Raw genomic sequence first — 14,643 nt, forward strand, 5'->3', positions numbered from 1 at the left:
GGAAAAGATACTGCAATAAAGCACAAATTTGCCAGCCTTGTGGCCTGAAGAGATAATGCCAATTTAAAAGATACATGTCTGAATTCTCTCGCGATAACTTCTCAGGGCAGAATCTAAAGTTAGCTAGATGGCTGCATTGGCCAGGTAGGTCAAACATTGAGGTTCTGTTTAAAGTCCATATGGTCCTGTCAAAGTTTGTACTCTTTGATATGAGCAATGTGAAATTTTAAAATATTTTTTGGGGTCAGTTAAAGGAATACAATTTTGTGTTCTTAAATTTTCTTTCTTTCTTTCTTTTTTTTTTGGCTGCACTGGGGTTGAACTTGGGGCTTGTTTGCATGCTCTACCACTGAACTATATCCCCAACCTTTAAAATTTCTTTAGGAATCTGATGCAGGCTCTTGACTTGCTTCCCTCCAAACAAGCACAAATGGGTATATACTTATTTTGGGAGAGTGTTTGTAGATTTTTCTGAAGCCCTCCATGCACCTCACTAACAGAAGACAGAGAAATTTCTTTGAGTACAGATCTCACCGTTACTAGGTGCCTGCTGGGGTGGCCCAGTGGTCTGGGGGCAGTCCTCTTTCTTCCTAAGTGGTCTGCGCTGCAGCCCACTTTTCCCTCCATGGTTTCTCTCCGCTCCCGCGAGTAACTTGGCTCCGGGGGCTCCGCTCGCCCACCGCACGGGACCGCGCTGCTGGCTGCTGCCGCGAGCAGATCCCCTCTGACCGCCCTTGCTGCGCAGGCCTGCCCCCTCCGCCCCGCCGCGGAAAGTTAAGTTTTGAAGAGGGGGTACGAGGGCAACATGGACATGAAGAGGAGGATCCACCTGGAGCTGAGAAACAGGACCCCAGCAGCTCCTTAGGTCTTGCCCAAAATAGGCCAGAGCCCTGTGACTATTTGTTGGAAATTAAAAGGTTGGAGAACTTGTCTTGGACAATTGCAAATCAAATGATGGAAAAATTGAGGGCTTAACTGCTGAATTTGTGAACTTGTAGTTCCTCAGTTTAATAAATGTAGGCTTGATTTCAGTTTTAAATCTCCCCAAGCTACCTAAATTGAAAAAGCTTGAGCTCAGTGACAGTAGAATCTATGGAGGTCTGGATATGTTAGCAGAAAAACTTCCAAATCTCACACATCTAGATTTAAGTGGAAATAAACTGAAAGATATCAGCACCTTGGAACCTTTGAAAAAAATTGGATTGTCTGAAGAGCCTGGATCTTTTTAACTGTGAAATCACTAATCTGAATGATTACTGAGAGAGTGTGTTCAGGCTCCTGCCCCAGCTGACCTACCTGGAAGCTATGATCCAGAAGATGGGGAAGCCCCTGACTCAGATGCAGAGGTGGATGGTATGGATGAAGAAGAGGAGGATGAAGAAGGAGAAGATGAGGAGGATGAGGATGGTGAGGAGGAAGAGTTTGATGAAGAAGATGAAGAAGAAGATGTAGAGGGGGAAGAAGATGAAGATGAGGTCAGCAGGGAGGAAGAAGAATTTGGGCATGATGGAGAAGTAGATGAAGATGAAGATGAGGATGAGCATGAAGAGGAGGAAGAAATCGGGAAAGGTGAAGAGGAAGAGAGAAACAGATGATGAAGGAGAAGATGATTAAGACCCCAGATATACTGCAAAACAGAACTGTTCAGTATTGGTTGGACTGCTCATGGATTTGATAGCTGTTTAAAAAAGAAAAAAAAAAAAAGGTAGCTGTGATACAAACCCCACGATGTCCACCCACCCAAAGAGCCAAAGAATAGTTCCTGTGACATTCCGCCTTCCTCCTTTTAGTCCCTCTTGGTAATCCACCACCAAGCTTGGGGACTTTGCCCCAACAAAATTGTAAGCATTGTTAGGTTTTTTGTGTAAGACTCTTGCTGTAGCATGGATAACTGTGATTGGTGAGTCAACTGTCTGAGGCTACCAGTCACACCGAGATTGTAACAGCATTTTTACTTTCTGTACAACAAAAAAGCTTTGTAAATAAAATCTTAACATTTTGAAAAAAAAAATTGAGCTCTGTGGCTCAATTTCTTTCCTCAGAAGAACTCTGACCAAGTTGACTGATCTTTGGGAGCCCTTTAATAAGCATCTTGGGTCAATTTGCTGCTTATGTTCTATCTAAATAAATGATTTCCATCGAGTAGATGGGAGTTTTTCATGACCTGCTTTTATTTCTTGTTTACAGAGAAAATGACAGGGTGGTCATGGTTAATGGCACCCCCATGGAGGATGTGCTCCATTCATTTGCAGTTCAGCAGCTGAGAAAAAGTGGGAAGATTGCTGCCATTGTAAGTACTGGCTTGGCTTTCGGCTTGCCTCAACAGCATTTTGTTTTTATGCCCAGAAGAATATTACCGCTTGCTTCTGAGCATTTGATAGAATTATGTAACCTAGGGCCCACTAGCTTCTTGTGTCCTTAGTGCTTTTGGAGGGTGATGTTATGGGTGATGTGAAGATGTGCATAAGCCATCCTTCTGGCCTTTTCCTCGTCCTTCTCCTAAGGCCAGCAGTTCTCCTATCTAGGCAACATCACGGTGTCATGACAGTTCTTACTTAGCATGAATCTAAGAATAAGGACGTTCTTCTAAGTACCATAATGCTACTAACATAGTTAAGAAAATTTGTATTTCTGCAGTATGACCTGATATTCAGTGCATATCTCAAGATGTCTTTTATAGTCTTTTCTTCTTCCAGGATCCACGTTTAATCATCTAATTATTTCTTTACTCTCTTTTAATCTAAAAGGGTACCTTTTTTCCCTTGCCTCTCTCCCTCCTTTCACTCTGTGTGTGTGTGTGTGTGTGTGTGTGTGTGTGTGTGTAGGTGGAGGGGGTTTACTGGGAATTGAACTTCCATTGAGCTATAATTCTAGCCCTTTTTATTTTTGATTTTGAGACAGGATCTCTCTAAGTTGCCCAGGATGGTCACAAAGTTGTTATCCTCTTGCCTCAGCCTCATGAGTCACTGGGATTATAAGCATGTGCCTGGCACCCCTTCTTTTTAGTGGTATTAAATTTTGGAAGAGTCTAGGCAGTTACATATAGAATGTCTCACTTTCTGAATCTTCATAATATAGAGAGTTCCAGCCTCTGAGGCTTTTTGCTCTCGGTGGAAGCAGGTGTTCTTATTATTCTCCATTTGAGACAGGGAATGCAGAGCCTTCACAGTTATTGTCTTATTTTAACTCCCTGAGGTTTTAACTGACTCTGGTTCCTGATGAGAAACCCAAGACTTAGTGCACAGGCAGGGTCATAACTGATTGTTTAAGAGACAGAGGGTTATTTTTGTTTGTTTGTTTGTTTTGGGGGGGGGTGTTTTTCTTCATTTTCTGATGCTGTGAGTGAAGAGGGACCTGTTTTATTGAAACTAGAACCAGCACCCTGACCACCTCCTTCTCTGTGTTGAATTGCGGCTGTCCTGCATCCAACAGTGTCTGTCTTATTGACAGGTAGTCAAGAGGCCCCGGAAGGTGCAGGTGGCGCCGCTGCAGGGCAGCCCACCCCTCAGTCAGGATGACCGGGCTTTTGAGGCGATGGACGACTTTGATGGTGGAAGTTTCCGCAGCGGGTACAGCGAGAGGAGCCGGCATAGCAGCCACGACAGGCTGAGCCACAGCTGGGAGGACGAAAGGGGCCGTCCCTACCAGCGGGCATACAGCCGGGAGCAGGACCGCAGCCGGGACCGCAGCCGCGGCCGGAGCCTGGAGCGCGGCCTGGACCAGGACTATGGACGCGCCCGAGATCGCAGTCGTGGCCGGAGCCTGGAGCGCGGCCTGGACCACGGCTTTGGACCACCCCGGGACCGCAGCCGTGGCCGGAGCATTGACCGGGACTACGAGCGGGCCTATCACCAGGCCTACGAGCCCGAAGATCGCACCTACAGCCCTCCCACCGAGCACCGCCGCAGGGCGCAGCCCGATGCCCGCTACGAGGGCGCCAGGAGCCACAGCCGAGAGCACCTGCATTCCCGCAGCCCCAGCCCCCAGCCCAGGGCTCGGCCAGAGCACACCGGCCAGTCAGACTCGGACAGGCCCATTGGGGTCCTTCTGATGAAAAGCAAACCTAATGAAGGTAGGTGGAAAACAAGCACTGTGCTACTAGTTATAACCAGCTCTTCCATAACACCTCCTAGGTGCCCAGCTTTGGCCTCAGTGCCGGTCACCTGTTGGCTCATTTAATTCTTACAAACTGCACCCTGAGGGAGCACCGCCTGTACCATTATTTTATAGACAAAGAAACAGGCATAGAAGAGTCCATTGCCCTGTGCAATAGTTTCACCATGGCAAAACCAGGCTCTCCAAGTTTGGCTTTGCATTACCAGGCCAGTGGTTCTCTAAGTAGCATATCACCTGGACACTTGTTACAATGCAGATTCTTAGGCCTCATCCCAGCCCCATGGAATCAGAAACATGGAGTGGCCCTGGGGCCTGCAGGTAGTGGGCTTCTCAAGCTAGAGAAACCAAGAGAGAAGACAGTACTCCAGCACTTCTTGATTTTTTGTTCTATGCCAGGAGCTATGCTGGGTAAATATTCTCTTATTTAATCCTTATAAGAACCCTGTGTGGAAGGAGGTTTTATTCTAGTGCTGTAGGTCAGGAATACCGTGATATAGGGAGGTGTTTGGGTAGATCTGTGGTGGAGGTGGTCTCTGCCACACCCATTTTATCACATCCAAGAGGCATCAAAACTCTATATTGCAGCTAGAGAAGCAGTTAACGCCTGGAGTTCATAGGTGAAGATTCTGAGTCTCAGATGGGGAAGCAACTTGCCCGTCTTGAAGCCAGTATATAGGTGATGGAGCTAGAACTCAAACTCCATCCCTTGGGAATAGCTGATAGGAGATCAGTAGGTGAGTGAACAGGGCTTGAGAGCCCATTGTTGAGCTAGTCCTAGCACCAGTACTGGTCTTCTGACTTAAAATTTCTTCTAACATATCTTATCTCCTTTTGCTCTCCAATGGTTATTTCTAGAGAAAAAAAGAAGAAAAGTGCCCCCACCCCCATGCAAAGTGAAAGTGAAAGACCTCTTGCTTTTCAGTTTGGGGATTTGCATTTAAATAGCCTGCCAGATGAGAGGGCTTGTTTTCTCTTAATTTTTCATAAAGGGTTTATATAACCAGGTGCCTATTGAAATAACTGAAGAATAATGTGAGGGGCTGAGTGGGGTTCAGGGTAAGAAAATAAAGCTGAAAGCTGAGAACGCATCATCCTGAAGAAGGTGCATCTTAGGTGTAATGATTTCACAGAATTTTTATAACTCTTGTGAGGAGGTGATCATTCAAGAACCCTCAAGCAGAATAAGAACCACCCTGTATCTAGATTGACAGATGGGATATAGAGAAGTTTTGAGAGTGAGAATATGATAAGAGACACCTCTTTAAGAGTCTGACCCTATGCTTTGGGGCATGCACCCAGGATCTTAAGTTCCTGAATGCACTGCTTTTCAAACTTCTCCTTTCTTTCTCCTTTTGCTCTTCCTCCACCTTCTTCCCTCTTTCCCTAGCTCCTGCCATGAAAATAACTATTTCTTGTAAACAGTCATAGAAGCACCTCCGTGTCAAAAACTTTTAACAGAAGTTTGGTGGAACATTACGTTTTCAGTGTGGTGTACCTGAGAATTCCATTACATTAAATTTTTAAAATACTGATTACAGCCCACTAAGTTGATCTCAAACCCCACAATTTAGAAACACATTATCCTAAGTGTGTGTGTGTGTGTGTGTGTGTGTGTGTGTGTGTGTGTTTTGTGGGGGGAGCATTTGCTGGGGACTGGACCCAGGGCCTCACATGTGCTAGGAAAGTGCTCTCCCACTGAACTACAGCCTCAGCCCTCCACTTTAAAAGAATTTTTTTCTCCCTTTGCTAAGATTATGTAATAACTTAGCTTTCATTGTCTAGTGTGCATAAGAAGTTCAACAATAGGTCAGACATACATTTGATTAAGGAAAAAATACCATCAATTCATAGGCTCATTTCATTGGGCACCATATAACCTTGCATGTCAAGGTCTTAGAAGCTGGTCAGCTGATTTCTTCATTTAAGAAATGCCCACACATACATTAACAAATCTATTTGCAAAGTATAACAGAAGTGCAATTTTTAAGAGGATAGAGGGGGTATTGATATATAAGAAAGAAATTATTCAGTCAGACTTGTCAGCCTTGTGTCCGGGGCTGCGATGCTGTTTGACCAGTAGAGGGTCATCACCCATGAAAGTAGAGGAGTCCTCACCCTTCCTGTTTGGTATTCGTATCAGCTCCTTGTGTATGTGAGGGATTCAGGTTTACTGTAAACCATCAAAAACTTAATTTTTAAATTTACTTCATAACTTTCCTGAATTAGAGAAAGTTACTGTTTTATAATAAGATTTTCTTTTAGAACAGTGGTGATAATTAAAAAAAAATGAATGTATTTGTTTTCAGACTTCTAGATTGTCATAGCTTCTTAAAGTAACCAAAATTCATCCTTAAAATGCATGTTCTTACAGGTTTAATAAGGAAAATCAGAATAGTTTGAAGAACATTTAAAATATTTAAAAATACACATCCTTAGTTAATGTGTTATTTTCATTTGATGGTAATGCCAAGTGCATGAACACCCAGAGCTCTGCTGGCTTTAGTTGAATTCTTTCAGAATTGCCTTGCCTGTCGTACTGCTTTTCTTCACACACTGAACTTTCAGCGCATGACCCTGTACCGGTTACATTGTTACAGAAGGGAGTATTGCATACTTCCTTTTGGGGGCAGCCTCATTGTCAGCAGAAGATGTGCTGAGTTGCTTTTTTGTTTCCAACATTTTATTTGAAAAGTATTAATTTTGTAGCTTACACCTATAGCCTTCACCCAGTCCTACCAATTGTTAACATTTTGCTACATTTGCTTTCTATGTCCTTTTCCTCCCTTTTTTTCTTTGAACCCCCTTGAAAGTAAGTTATAAGCAGCTTCACTCATTACCAGTAAATATTCCAGCAGGTGAAATCTCTCAAGAATAAGAACATTCTCCTATATCACAATGCCACTGTCACACTTAAGGAAATAAACATTAATAGCCTGTCATATATTATAATATAGCTCATTTTGGAATTAGTCCAAAATATTGTGACCCATCCCCTCCCCTGTGCTGGATCAAGGATCTATGGAGTTCATGCACTGCCTTTGGCTTTTATGTCTCTTTTTAAATGTGGAATAATTCCTCTGCCTCTTTTTTTTTTTTTTAATGACCTTGATTTTTTTTTTTTTTAAATAAGAGTCTAGGCCCATAACAATAGAACATTCCACATGATATTAATTTTTTGTAATTTTTTAAATGGTAGCTAGGCTGACATACGTGTGTATTTATGTTTTTGTTTCTAGAGTATGGTCTCCGGCTGGGGAGTCAGATCTTCATCAAGGAGATGACCAGAACAGGTCTGGCAACTAAAGATGGCAATCTTCATGAAGGGGACATAATTCTCAAGGTGGGTGGATGAGGACAGAGAACAGCTATGTTCCTAAATGCATTCCTAGTATGCAACTCCACGTTCAAATGCCAATAAAGAAAAACTTGGCTGTGTTGGGAATCAATAGGAAGAGCAGCACAGCAAGATGATTTTATCAGAAAAACCAGGCTCAGGGCTGTAGGTATAGTACTATGGTAGAGCACATGCCAGGCCCTGAGTCCCATCCCCAGCACTGAGGGGAAAAAAAGAAAAAGAAGAAAAACCAGAGAACTAACCTATATAATGTATCCATTTGCTCATTGCTCTTTTGGACAACTTTAGTGTCACTTACTTACTTACTTTACTTACTTACTTACTTACTTTATTTATTTATTTCCCCCTAGTTGTAGATAGACAGAATACCTTTATTTTATTTGTTTATTTTTATGTGGTGCTGAGGATCAAACCCATGCCTCACCCATGCTAGGCAAGCACTCTGCCACTAAGCTACAGCCCCAGCCCCTTTAATGTCACTTTTTAAAAGAAACCTCAAAAAATACTGTCTCTTTTCCTGTTGACTTAAAGTTGAGGTTTTTACTCCTTAAAATAAGGAAAGATGAAAGGGAGAGCGGTAGTATATGAATGCTGGTTAAATTTAATAGTTATCGTAAACCTCTCCAGTGAGGAAACATGTTCCAGTAGTTAACCAAACAATTGTCTTAAGCTTGCTTGTTAAATAAATTAGCAGAGTATACTGCAGCTTTTACATGGTTGCATTTGGGAGCCAGGTATTCAGGATTACATTTAATTTAAAAGATAATTATTGTTTATCTATTTTTACTCAATGCATTATAGTTATATATAAAATTGGAATGCATTGTTAAAGACCAGTAGAATAGGGGAAGGGGCTCAGGGAAGGGAGGAGGGAAGGGAAGGAAATAGTACTGGTATTGAAATGGAGAAAATTATGTTATATGCATTTATGAATATGTCAGCATGAACCCCAATTTTTAATAACTTTATTTTATTTATTTATTTTTATGTGGTGCTGAAGATCGAACCCAGGCCTTATACATGCAACATGAGCGCTCTACTGCTGAGTCATAACCCCAACCCCAAACCCATTATTATGTATAACTAGTGCATTAATTTTTTTAAGTGTTATTTTCTTAGAGGATTAATTTCCATTTTTCTTATTAACAGTTCTGGTTTTTAAGTTTGCTATGTCTGTAATGGAATGTGAAATTCTGGAGAGTAAGAATTATGGATTCTCTACACAGGACGTGCAGATTAACTTTTTTATGCATAATATACCTGCAACATAATAAACAAAAATATTCATTGCCTAAGGTTAAAAAAAAAAAAAGATTTTGGGGGCTGGAGATGTGGCTCAAGCGGTAGCGCGCTCGCCTGGCATGTGTGCGACCCAGGTTCAATCCTCAGCACCACATACCAACAAAGATGTTGTGTCCGCCGAGAACTAAAAAAAAAAAAAAATTTATTAAAAAAAATTCTCTCTCTCTCTCTCTCCTCTCACTCTCTCTTAAAAAAAAAAAAAAAAAAGATTTTGTTTTTTTATTCAATGATCCTAAGTCCAAGTCTGTCTGAGTGTCTGAGCAAAGCCTTTATGTTTGTAGAAGGAAAACATATAAATTGCATGCTTAGCTGTGAAAATTCTATTGTATATAGCATTATTATTTTTCATAAATACAGATCAATGGAACTGTCACTGAGAACATGTCTTTAATGGATGCACGAAAATTGATAGAGAAGTCCAGAGGAAAACTCCAGCTCGTTGTGTTGAGAGATAGCAAGCAGACCCTCATAAACATCCCCTCGCTAAATGACAGTGACTCTGAAATAGAAGGTAAGGAAAAAGGATGGTGGGGAGCTTAGCCAAAAGTCAGTAGGACCATTGGCCTTGCATTCTCATCCGGTTAGCAAAGCCAGTCAGTCAGAAGTTGAATTTCCAGTGAAGTGTTCTCTTTTAAACTTTAATTTCAAAAGTTAAGTGTTTGGTTGTTATTTGTTTATTAAGTGTCTACTGAAATTAGGTTTCCAGTATGAAATTCTGGTGCACTTGTAAACTCCCAGAGAACTCTTAATTAAGCCACTGAAATCAAAACCTGTAGTGGGAAGGTGGCATGCACCTATAGTCCTAGCCACCTTGGAGTTTGAGATGGGAGGATCACTTGAGCCCAGGAGCCTGGGCAACATACACCCTGATTCAAGAAAAGAAATACATGTCTGAGCAGTTTGGAGAACTAATCTGTATAATGTATCAGTTTGCTCATTGCTCTTTTCCTGCATTTGCTTGTGTGTTTTTTTAAAAGTGGCTGTTAGTATTTCCAATAAAGAAGGCAATCTGGAGTATAACTAACATATGTGCACACTATAATAAAGAATCAGTCCAGATAGCTCGATATTGTGGTGTTCAATTCAGGTCACCTTTTCTCTTTTTAAAAGTTATATTCATTTCTCTGATATGAATTATATATACGCCATAAGGAGTCACATTCTATCCTGCTTGACCATTCGCTATTATTTTTGTGCAGAAAAGTTGAGAAAATGTTAAGTTTCTAAGATTTCAAACAAGCTTTTGGTTTTTAAAAAAGAATTTCAAATAACCCAATCAACAAATGGGCCAAGGACCTGAACAGACACTTCTCAGAGGAGGACATACAATCAATCAACAAGTACATGAAAAAATGCTCACCATCTCTAGCAGTCAGAGAAATGCAAATCAAAACCACCCTAAGATACCATCTCACTCCAGTAAGATTGGCAGCCATTATGAAAACAAGTGCTGGCGAGGATGTGGGGAAAAGGGTACTCTTGTGCATTGCTGGTGGGACTGCAAATTGGTGCGGCCAATTTGGAAAGTAGTATGGAGTTTCCTTGGAAAGCTGGGAATGGAACCACCATTTGACCCAGCTATTCCCCTTCTCAGACTGTTCGCTGAAGACCTTAAAAGAGCGTAGGGATACTGCTACATCGATGTTCATAGCAGCACAATTCACAATAGCTAGACTGTGGAACCAACCTAGATGCCCTTCAATAGATGAATGGATTAAAAAAATGTGGCATTTATACACAATGGAGTAGTCCTCTGCACTAAAAAATGACAAAATCATGGCATTTTCAGGGAAATGGATGGCATTAGAGCAGATTATGCTTAGTGAAGCAAGCCAATCCCTAAAAAACAAATGCCAAATGTCTTCTTTGATATAAGGAGAGCAACTAAGAACAGAGCAGGGAGGAAGAACATGAGAAGAAGAAACAAGGGAGAGAAATGAATTATAGTAGATGGGGTAGAGAGAGAAGATGGGAGGGGAGGGGAGGGGAGGGGAGAGGGGATAGGAAGGGGATAGGAAAGGCAGCAAAATACAAAAGACACTAGTATGGCAGTATGTAAAAATGTGGATGTGTAACCGATGTGATTCTGCAATCCGTATACGAGGTAAAAATGGGAGTTCATAACCCACTTGAATCAAATATATGAAATATGATATGTCAAGAGCTATGTAATGTTTTGAACAACTAATAATAAAAATTAAAAAAAAAAGAATTTCTTTTTAAAACATAAAAATTTGGGGCTGGAGTTGTGGCTCAGTGGTAGAGCACTTGCCTAACACATGTGAGGCACTAAATTTAATTCTCAGCACCACATAGAAATAAATGAATAAAATAAAGGTCCATCGACAACTAAAAATATATTGTAAAAAATAATTTAAAACTTAAAACTTAATTTGATCTCCAGCATATCAAAAGTCTGGTCATGTGGTCACTGCCAAGAGTGCAGTTCAGGAAAGCAAAAGGATTGTGAGGATTAACCCCAGTATCCTAGGAGTTTGCAGTTTATTTCCATGCTACTCAGAGTGTGGTCCCCAGCACCTCAGCAGCATTAGTGTTATCTGGGAGATTGATAAAACTGCAGAATCTCAAGCCCTACCCCAGAACAACTGTGCCTCAGGAAGATCCCTAGGTGATCTGAATACACATTAAGGTTTGAGAAGCACTCATCTATTTGGTGGGAATGAGCAAATATGTAATACAGTATAGCTGGTCTTCCAGGTCCTTGGTTCTGTATCCTCAGATTCAGTCAACCACAGATTGAATATATGTGGAAAAAACAATTCCATCAGGTTCCAAGAAACAAAACTTGAATTGTCTCATACTGAGCACTGTGCTGAATCTACATAAATGTAGTAATATTTGGGCGCACTCTGCCAAAGCCTCTTGCCATTTCACATATTCAATCTCTCAGTACTCATTGCTTAATACCTCTTTTTCTTGTTATTTTGCTATTTACCTAGCGTTTATATTGTATCAGGCATTATAAGTCATCTTTAGATGGATCTTTAGAGTATACAGGAAGATGTGTGTAGGTTACTTGCAAATACTATGCCATTTTATATAAAGGACTTAAGCACCTGCAGATTTTGGCTGTAGTGAGCCTGAAACTGTTGTCCTGCAGATGTTGAGAATTGACTATAACTGAATTTTCATCCTTCAGAAGCAGTTATAAAGGAATGTAGGATGAAAAGAGAAATGTACAGTTCTGAATCTGACTTCCTCTATATTAATTTTTAATGCCCTTCCCTTAAGGTTAACTTTTTTTTTCCTGCGTCTCTTACATTTCCCATATCTCCTACTGAGGAAATAGCATAATTTCTGATACATACCTTAAATATTTTACTATAAAGTCTTTTTTTTTTTTTGAAACAGATATCTCAGAAATAGAGTCAAACCGATCATTTTCTCCAGAAGAGAGACGCCAGCAGTATTCTGATTATGATTATCATTCCTCCAATGAGAAGCTGAAGGAAAGGCCAAGGTGAGATGACATGTATTTCCCTTGCACACTGGGGAGCTACACACATGCATGTTTGTGTACCTGTTACCTCTGAGATGTTAACATAACCTATGCTTTAGTTCAAGGGAGGACACGCCCAACAGATTGTCCAAAATGGGCGCCACACCCACTCCATTCAAGTCCTCTGGGGACATTGCAGCTGCAGTTGTCACAGAAACCAACAAGGAACCCAGATACCAAGAGGAACCAGGTGAGGCTTTAAGACCACTCATTTTGGGGGAGCCTATGGTTTGAATCCAGGATATTGTACATGCAAAGTGCATCCTGTACCACTGAGCTAGACCCCTAACTTGAGACATTCATTGTCAACACTTGAGTTTAGAATCATGAGATTTAGAGAGTGGTTTGAAAGGGAGAGAGAAATTATATATATATATAAAAAACCCTCATTCTTAAAATGGTTGAGTCCATCCTCTTTTTATGCCATCAAAATTGGTCATATTTGACATATTTGATGGGTGATAGTCCTATTGCTTTCATCCATGATCCTAAACTCATCACCCTAACTCTGCCACCCTGCAGTTATCATCCTGTTTTGTGTGCATAAATATTTATACCTGGGAAATATGTAGTCTCATTATATGATCTTTTAGTTCTAGAAAATATTGTCATCTTGTACATGTGCACATTGCATTTTGGTGGTTTGTTTCTCTTCTTACAATTTTGAGAAAGTATTAGGACCTGCTAATGCTTCAAAATTAAGTTTCACGATAACCCATTATGTCCCACCATTCCAGATGTGGGTACCTATGTGGGTACCTATAAAAGCTTAAGCAGCAAAAATACCATTTATGGTAACTTTGAAATAATATTTGAATATTTGTTATGTTTTGAAATTTAGAAACTGTCTCTTGCTCATCACATCAGTAACAATGGATGTTTTGTATTCCACAGTTCCTCAACCCAAACCAGCTCCAAGAACTTTTCTTCGTCCCAGTCCTGAAGATGAAGCAATATATGGGTATATATCCCCCCCCCCTTGTGGATGGACACCATACCTTTATTTTATTTGTTTATTTTTGTGTGGTGCTAGGGATCAAACTCAGTGCCTCACAAATGCTAGGCAAGTGCTCCACAGCTGAGCTATAACCCCAGCTCCTCTTTCTCTTTCTTTTTTCTCCTGTTTTCTTTTCCATACTGCTCATCTCCTTAACTGAAATCCAGAAGAATAGGTTTCTTTACCAGCTACCTTTAACCAACCTGTACTGCTGATGTTTATGAGAGTGGAATCATTTTTTTGAAAAGCAACTTGTGGAACTAGGTGAACTTGGTGATGATGGTGTTCCCTGCTTGCCTGCCTACTTCTCCAGAATATTATTTTGAATATTTGCTTTTGGCAGAGGCATAGCCCCAAACAGGTGAAGCATTGTTAAACTGTGGTGCCTCAGTAGTGGCTGCAGTGACATGATGATCCCATTGTGGGGAAGGGAACGGAGGTAACCAGGGCTCTGCACTTGATAATGAGCCTCTGATTCAATGGTGTCAGGAGCAGCAGCTGTATTAGGACCACCTTCCATGGACCAGCTTCTATGTCTTCATTTGACAAAAGCTAAGGATACCTGCAGGTTTTCTTTTAAAAGAATCCTAAACTGAGTGTTGGGTAGCTTATTTTGGCCCTAATTCTCCCCTTTGTTTGCTTTCTCATCTTAAATAAGCTGATGCAAACATTTTATATTTCACCTTCTTCAGTAATGTGAGCCTGCTGGTATTCACCTAACTGTCCCAAGGAGGATAAAATCATAGAATAGATGAGAAAAATGAGATGAATGTCACCTATAAATTGCTGTGTAGATAGACAAAATTAAATCTCTCATCTGCTAGTGTGCCTTCTCCCCTCCCCTTTGAAAAATGATCTCTCATCTCTTTTTTTTCTGGAACCAAACTTGTTGCAGCCCTAACACCAAAATGGTGAAGTTCAAGAAGGGAGACAGTGTGGGCCTCCGGTTGGCTGGTGGCAACGACGTTGGGATATTTGTTGCTGGCATTCAAGAGGGCACATCTGCAGAGCAGGAAGGCCTTCAGGAGGGAGACCAGATTCTGAAGGTGAGGGAAGTGCAGCCCTGTTTCCAGAAGTCTCTTGCTGAGTGGGCTTTTCTGGGTGTTCTTTCACAAGGAGGTGGTCATGTTGTGAAAACAGTCAGTGACAAGTGTGTTGATGTCCAGCCCTGAGGTCTTGTCTCACATAGGCCCTGTCTCATCTGCCCTAGAATCCAAAACTCATCCCTTGGTCTGCAAGAGTTTATAATGTTTAAGACACTATGAATTTAGTAGTTTGATTAATGAAAAAAGTTAAGAGTCTAATTAAGAACCTGCAAGAAAGAAATTTCAATGGGTCTTGTGACCTAATTGA

General features: G+C 41.1%; 1 protein-coding gene and 1 pseudogene across 4 annotated transcripts in view; both read left to right on the forward strand.

Annotated features, from left to right (window-relative positions):
* The window catches only part of TJP2 (tight junction protein 2), a 151,149-nt gene that overhangs the window by 113,664 nt on the left and 22,842 nt on the right, over positions 1-14,643 (forward strand). For all 3 annotated transcript variants that reach the window (XM_081278791.1, XM_081278790.1, XM_081278792.1), the window contains 8 exons: positions 2,188-2,290; positions 3,451-4,072; positions 7,353-7,456; positions 9,131-9,284; positions 12,146-12,254; positions 12,353-12,483; positions 13,188-13,254; positions 14,186-14,336. In XM_081278791.1, coding sequence (XP_081134917.1) covers positions 2,188-2,290; positions 3,451-4,072; positions 7,353-7,456; positions 9,131-9,284; positions 12,146-12,254; positions 12,353-12,483; positions 13,188-13,254; positions 14,186-14,336 — 1,441 coding nt within the window. The remainder of the gene's footprint in view (positions 1-2,187; positions 2,291-3,450; positions 4,073-7,352; positions 7,457-9,130; positions 9,285-12,145; positions 12,255-12,352; positions 12,484-13,187; positions 13,255-14,185; positions 14,337-14,643) is intronic.
* LOC308640850 (acidic leucine-rich nuclear phosphoprotein 32 family member D-like) lies at positions 806-1,937 on the forward strand (annotated as a pseudogene). The gene is made up of 2 exons: positions 806-859; positions 918-1,937. The product of its transcript is annotated as an acidic leucine-rich nuclear phosphoprotein 32 family member D-like (transcript).

Source organism: Spermophilus citellus, assembly GCF_964194105.1.
Source record: "Spermophilus citellus genome assembly, chromosome: 2".
NCBI lineage: Eukaryota > Metazoa > Chordata > Mammalia > Rodentia > Sciuridae > Spermophilus > Spermophilus citellus.